A 5,506-nucleotide genomic window follows, 5' to 3' on the forward strand; every position below is an offset into this window, starting at 1 on the left:
GGGATTGAACCCTTGCCTTTTGCAGTGGAAGCTGAGTACCAACCACTGAACTAGGGAAGTCCTGAGTCTGACTTTCATAAAAACTAGTGAAGTAATTTACAGCTGAACAGGCCTGGGAGGACTAGACACTTGTGAATATAAAACAAAGGTTATGAGTCAGATAGACCTGGGTTAGAACTATGCTTCCACGCCTTATTGTGTTATGTCAAGAATGTTCCTTGGCATCTCTGAGCCATAGTTTTCTCACCTGGAAAATGAGAATGATAACGATACCTCCTTCATACATTGAGAAAAGGCATATGAAGCACGTAGTAAAGTGCCTGATGGAATAAAATACTAGTCGCTATTAGTTCTATAATTACTATTAAAATCCGACCACATGTCACATCGCTCTGTGGCCTGGCATTACGGTACTTACCTTTAAAGTCCCTGGAGTTAAAAGTACCAGGGCACACCCCTCAGCAAAGTCTTTCAAAGATGAGACAGACCAGGAGCAGGTTCATCATGGCAGATGTTACAGTAGATAACGGAAGGAACTTTAGACGGTTAGTTTAGAAAGCATATGATGGGGGTACTGATAATGATGACTGACTTGAGGGTATCTTGTAGAAGAGGACCCTGAGAGCACACCTGAGACCAAAGGGGAAGGGGAGAGGAAAAACAAAAAAAAGGAAGCGGAAGCACATCCCCCTGTAACCTGCGAGTGAGTTGAGGGGTGAAATAGGGGGGTGGGGGCGCCCGCGAGGGTCGGCGGCTCTTGCGCAGCTGCGGCGGCGGAGCCAATCAGCGCGTGCATCCCGTCCTCGCGCGACGGTACAGTCGTGCCGTCGTGACGTCGGCGGTTGCCATGGAGCGCCCCGCTCCGTAGGGCCGCACGCCGGCGCCAGGGGGGCCGCGGGGTCGCGTCGCGGCTTTGAGGTCTAGTCGGCTGCCGCCATGAGCGGCCGGAGTAAGGGGAGAAGGTCCTCCCGCGCCAAAGGCCGTGGCAAGAGCCGCGCCAAAGCCCGCGTCCGCGCCGCGCCTGACGACGCCCCACGCGACCCGGACCCTCCAGAGTGCCAGAGGCTCGGGGAGGAGACCAAGGCGGCACAGGTGCAGGCTGGCGCGGTTTGGGGTGGCCCGGAAGGCGCTGCGCCGGCGCCGCTCCCCCGGCCCGGGGAAGAGGCTGCCTGCCGGCTGCCCCTAGACTGTGGCCTCGCGCTCCGGGCCCGGGCGGCGGGGACTCGCGGGCAGGCGGTGACCAGGCCCTGCCCGGTTAAGGCCACTTCCTTCCCGGAGCGCCTGGTGACCGACACCGTCTTCGTGGGCACCGTGGGCACCGTGGCGAGGCCGAGAAACGGGCCCCGCGTCGGAAGCCGGCGCGGCCTCGCTGCAAAGAAGGCCCCAGATACCTGTAGTGCGGTGGGGAGAGGATCTGCGGCCTCGGCCGGTGGGAAGCCAAAGAAAGGGGCCGCGGCAGAGGCCGCCTCCGTCCCCGTGGGCGAGGAGAAGGTGGAGAACGCGGGGTCAGGGCCCCCGGCGACAGAGGGCAGCATGGATACGCTGGAGAACGTCCAGCTGAAGCTGGAGACCATGAACGCCCAGGCGGACCGGGCCTACCTGCGGCTCTCCCGCAAGTTTGGGCAGTTGCGGCTGCACCACCTAGAGCGCAGGAACCTCCTTATCCAGAATATTCCAGGCTTCTGGGGGCAGGCCTTTCAGAACCACCCCCAGCTCTCGTCCTTCCTGAACAACCAGGATAAAGAGGTCCTCAGCTACTTGAATAGCTTGGAGGTGGAAGAGCTTGGCCTGGCGAGACTGGGCTACAAAATCAAGTTCTACTTCGGGCGCAACCCCTATTTCCAAAACAAGGTGCTCATCAAGGAATACGGGTGCGGCCCTTCGGGTCAGGTGGTGTCTCGTTCCACTCCAATCCAGTGGCTCCCCGGGCACGACCTCCAGACCCTTAGCCAGGGGAACCCCGACAACGGCCGGAGCTTCTTTGGGTGGTTTTCAAACCACAGCTCCATCGAGTCTGACAAGATTGTGGAGATAATCAACGAGGAGTTGTGGCCCAATCCCTTACAGTACTACCTGATGAGTGAAGGGGCCCGTGCAGAGAAAGGAAAGGAGGGCAGGCCGGGTCCTGCGAGGCCGCCAGGGGAGACCCCAGAACCTGGGGTAAACAAGTCCAACTGATCCTGCTCAAGTCTGCGTCCTACCTCCTGTTGGCCCTGTGCCCGGCTGGCCTTGGGTGTTTGGCTGTCTGCCTTCTCTTCGTGTTGGCCTCTGCACACTGTTCCTGTTGGACTTTGGTTACAAGAATATGGCATTTATGATCATGTTCTTTTGCCTCCCCGTGACGTTCTTGCTTTCTCTTTACGTTAGTATCATATGTTATGTGATCTCGCCCCTCCTGTTTATACGTTAAACTCACTTGATTCCAGTGTGTGCTGCCTCCCTCTACATTGCTTGGACCCTGTTCTTGGCTGTGGTGTTTCCCACATGGACACTCATGAGTCAGTCACCAGGAAGACCAGCGCATCCTCAAGCTCTACTACTTCAGGGCTGGTGACTTGCTGGGCTTCGAGTTCATGCCAGCCATGCATGCCATCTGTGGCAAGCTTTTCGGTGGCCACTGCAGAATGAAGCTAGTGCATGTGGCATTGGCCATCAGCCAAAACTGATTGTCTCTTGGCTCTGGGGTCACCAGCCAAAGTGCCACCTGCAGGATCTCTGGCTTTGGCCAGGGACCCATGCTGCCCTCTTGGACACAGGTTGAGGTTCAGGGTGAGAAGCAGTTTGCTATGGGTTCTGTACTATTCTGCACCTCTTCCTGCCTCTGGGCCTTTCTTCCTGGTAAACCTTTGTCAAGGTCTGCACCATACCTCATCACTGTCAGGCCATTGAATTTTGTCTAGGTTGCCAGTCTGCCCCAATTGGCTTCCTGGGCAACAAGGACCTTGAGAACTACCTGTGGACACAGGCCCTCTGCTGGTGCATGAGACACACACCTACCCTCTCCAGCCTTCCAGGAACCCTGCTGGCTGCTGGACTGATGGGCAGGCTGGTACGTGTGGACATGTGCTCACTGCTGACAAGCTGTGGCTCCAGGTGAGAGTGGCGACCGGACTCACTTAAAATCTAGGTACCTTTATCCACTCCCCCATCCCTGCCTCCCACATGACCAGAGTGCTGTAGTGGGGTTGGTGGGGAAGAGAGATTTCTGATCTGTGGGCCTGTGTCTATTTCATCTCACGCTGCTACACCTCCTTCCTCAATCCTCTTTCTGTTTCCTTACCCTCTCTTCCTTCTTTCCCTCTGTCCCTGTGCTTGTCCCCCACTCCACCCTTCCTTTTTTTTTGGTTTCAGTAGTGGTACTTCTGAAGAGAAAACAGAGAGAGAGAGAAAAAAACAAAACAGTTGTGAAACCAGAGTTTGCTGCGTACAGCTAGCGAGTTGGCTGGGGCTTTGTTAAACACACGCACACACTGGGCTGGAAGAGGGTAGAGGAAACCAGAAGGCTAGGTGGGTCTGTGGTCAGATCCTGCTCCCTCCCGCCTTCTATGTTCCCTCTCTAATCCTGACATGGAGATTCTTCACATGGTGGTGCGTCTGCTAGAATGGTCACCCCCAGGCAGCAGTGTTGGGGACTAGGGTTACTCTTGCTTTGGCCTTTTCCTCTGCCTCCTAAGACCTGGTTGCCTTCTGTTTCCTCCTCTGGGCAAGTGTCTCTTGCGCTCTGGGCTCATCCCCCAGCTCTCACCCTCAGCAGTGAGGTTTCTTCCTTTTCTCTAGGTTTCTATCTTCACATACCCTTGGAGAAGACTGTACTCTTTAGTATGGGAGATCCCAAGGCTGCCCTAGGGCATAGGGGTAGGGGAGCGGGGAGTACTTTTTCGGACTCTCCAGGGCTCATTTCCAGTGGGTGTAAAAGCTGAGCTGCGCCCTCCCTGCCTAGGCTCATCTATGCCCTCTTTCCCCCACATCCCTGAGTGTGGGCTAAGTACTGAGGGTGTCTGTACTTGCCTTCACCCTAATTTCTCTCTTCATAGGAAGACCTCCTTCTGAGTTTCCCATGGGCTAGGGAAGTCTTCCCTCAAGAGCTGGCAAGAGGGTGTTTGGGGCAGGCGAGTTGGGGCAAAAACCTAGAGCAGGAATAAGCCTGGTGTGGAGAGGGCTTGGCAAAGCAGCTGGAAGTGGCTTGAGGATCCTCCAGGACAGTATAGCTATCTCTCAGAGACAGAGGGGATGGGAAGGAGCCTTCCCTAGGGCAGGGACAGAATTAAAGGGCAGTGGGCAAATGTTTTGCTGAGGTGAGGGTATGCCCAAACTTTTGTCCAATCTTTCATTTTTGGTAGATTTTATAAATCACAAAAACAGTCTGAATAACATTACTTTGGATGCTTTCTCTTTTGTTCTAGGTGTGGCCTTGTGTTTTGTGGAAGATTATGTGCTACTTATTTTGTCTCTGAGTAAATCTTATCATTTTCCCCATTTTTTGTCTAATGGGAAAATAGAGATGTACAGGTCGGCTTTTTTTTTTTTTTTTAAGCTTTTTCCTCTTTTATTATGGACATTTTCAGACATGCACAGAAGTGGAGAGACCCCGTGTGCCATCACCTAGCTACATCATTTATCAGTTACGGTCAACCCAATTTCATCTGCATCTTCATCTCCCTGCCTGTATTGTTTATCGAAAGTCCAAGACACTGTGCCAATTCAACTGGGACCACTTTGGGAGACTGAGACACTGCTGGTGGTGATCGTGGTGAGGTGCACTCTCACTACCACATCAGATCTGCTTTTTGCTTTTCATGTTAACTAATGATGTTCCAGAGATGGGCCTTAGAAATGAAAGTGTTCAGAGTTGACAAGAAGTCTCAAAAAGTGATGAAGCTGCCTTTTCCCTGTGTCCACAAGAGGAAAGAGAGACTGCTCTGTTGTAAACTCTTTCAAAGACTTATCTACCAGTCTTTGATAAGGTGCTTACTTGAGACCTTTCACCAGAATAAGTCTTTTTTTCCCCTGTAAGATGGAGACTTTGTGTGACTATTACAATTATCAGTGTGTCCTGGTCTCATGATATAACTCTGAACTTTAAAGTATAATTTGGAAATTGTTCCTGTGTTCTGTGAAAATAACCTCCCCAAAGTAATCAGTAACCAGTTGTCTTACTTGGTAATTTGGCACTCTGGTAATAATGCAGTTATTTCTCTGTTCTGAAACAGTATAAATAGTTGTAAGTTGCATGTGTGATGGAAACAATAAAAGCTTGTATCTCTATTATATTTTATTATTTAAAAAAAAGAATTGGACGGTTAAGCAGAGGCTGGGTAGTTGACGGCATGTATACTGTGGCATACATGAGTGATTCTTAAGCCTCAGGCCCTTGTGTGACTAGCTGTATAACAGTATATAAAATTCTGATTCCCAAGCCCTTATCGGAGATTGAGATCCTGTGGTTCTGGGAAGAAGCTATGCAGTCTTGTTTTTAGCAAGCTTTCCAAGTAATTCTAGTGCAAAG

The 5,506-nt window shown here is 52.1% G+C and overlaps 1 protein-coding gene across 2 annotated transcripts; it reads left to right on the plus strand.

Moving 5' to 3' along the window:
* The first annotated feature begins 868 nt into the window (after nt 1–868).
* Nucleotides 869–5,265, plus strand: TSPYL5 (TSPY like 5). Of its 2 annotated transcripts, none has more exons than XM_040261023.1 (2): nt 869–3,093; nt 4,404–5,265. In XM_040261023.1, exon 1 carries the CDS (start codon nt 937–939, stop codon nt 2,176–2,178), a length of 1,242 nt encoding a protein of 413 aa, XP_040116957.1. In that variant the 5' UTR covers nt 869–936; the 3' UTR covers nt 2,179–3,093; nt 4,404–5,265. The 2 variants fall into 2 exon arrangements, with proteins under 2 accessions (XP_040116957.1, XP_040116958.1); XM_040261024.1 differs by having other exon boundaries at nt 4,566–5,265.
* Nucleotides 5,266–5,506: the final 241 nt, after the last annotated feature.

Source organism: Oryx dammah, unplaced genomic scaffold, assembly GCF_014754425.2.
Source record: "Oryx dammah isolate SB20612 unplaced genomic scaffold, SCBI_Odam_1.1 HiC_scaffold_19, whole genome shotgun sequence".
NCBI classification, from domain to species: domain Eukaryota; kingdom Metazoa; phylum Chordata; class Mammalia; order Artiodactyla; family Bovidae; genus Oryx; species Oryx dammah.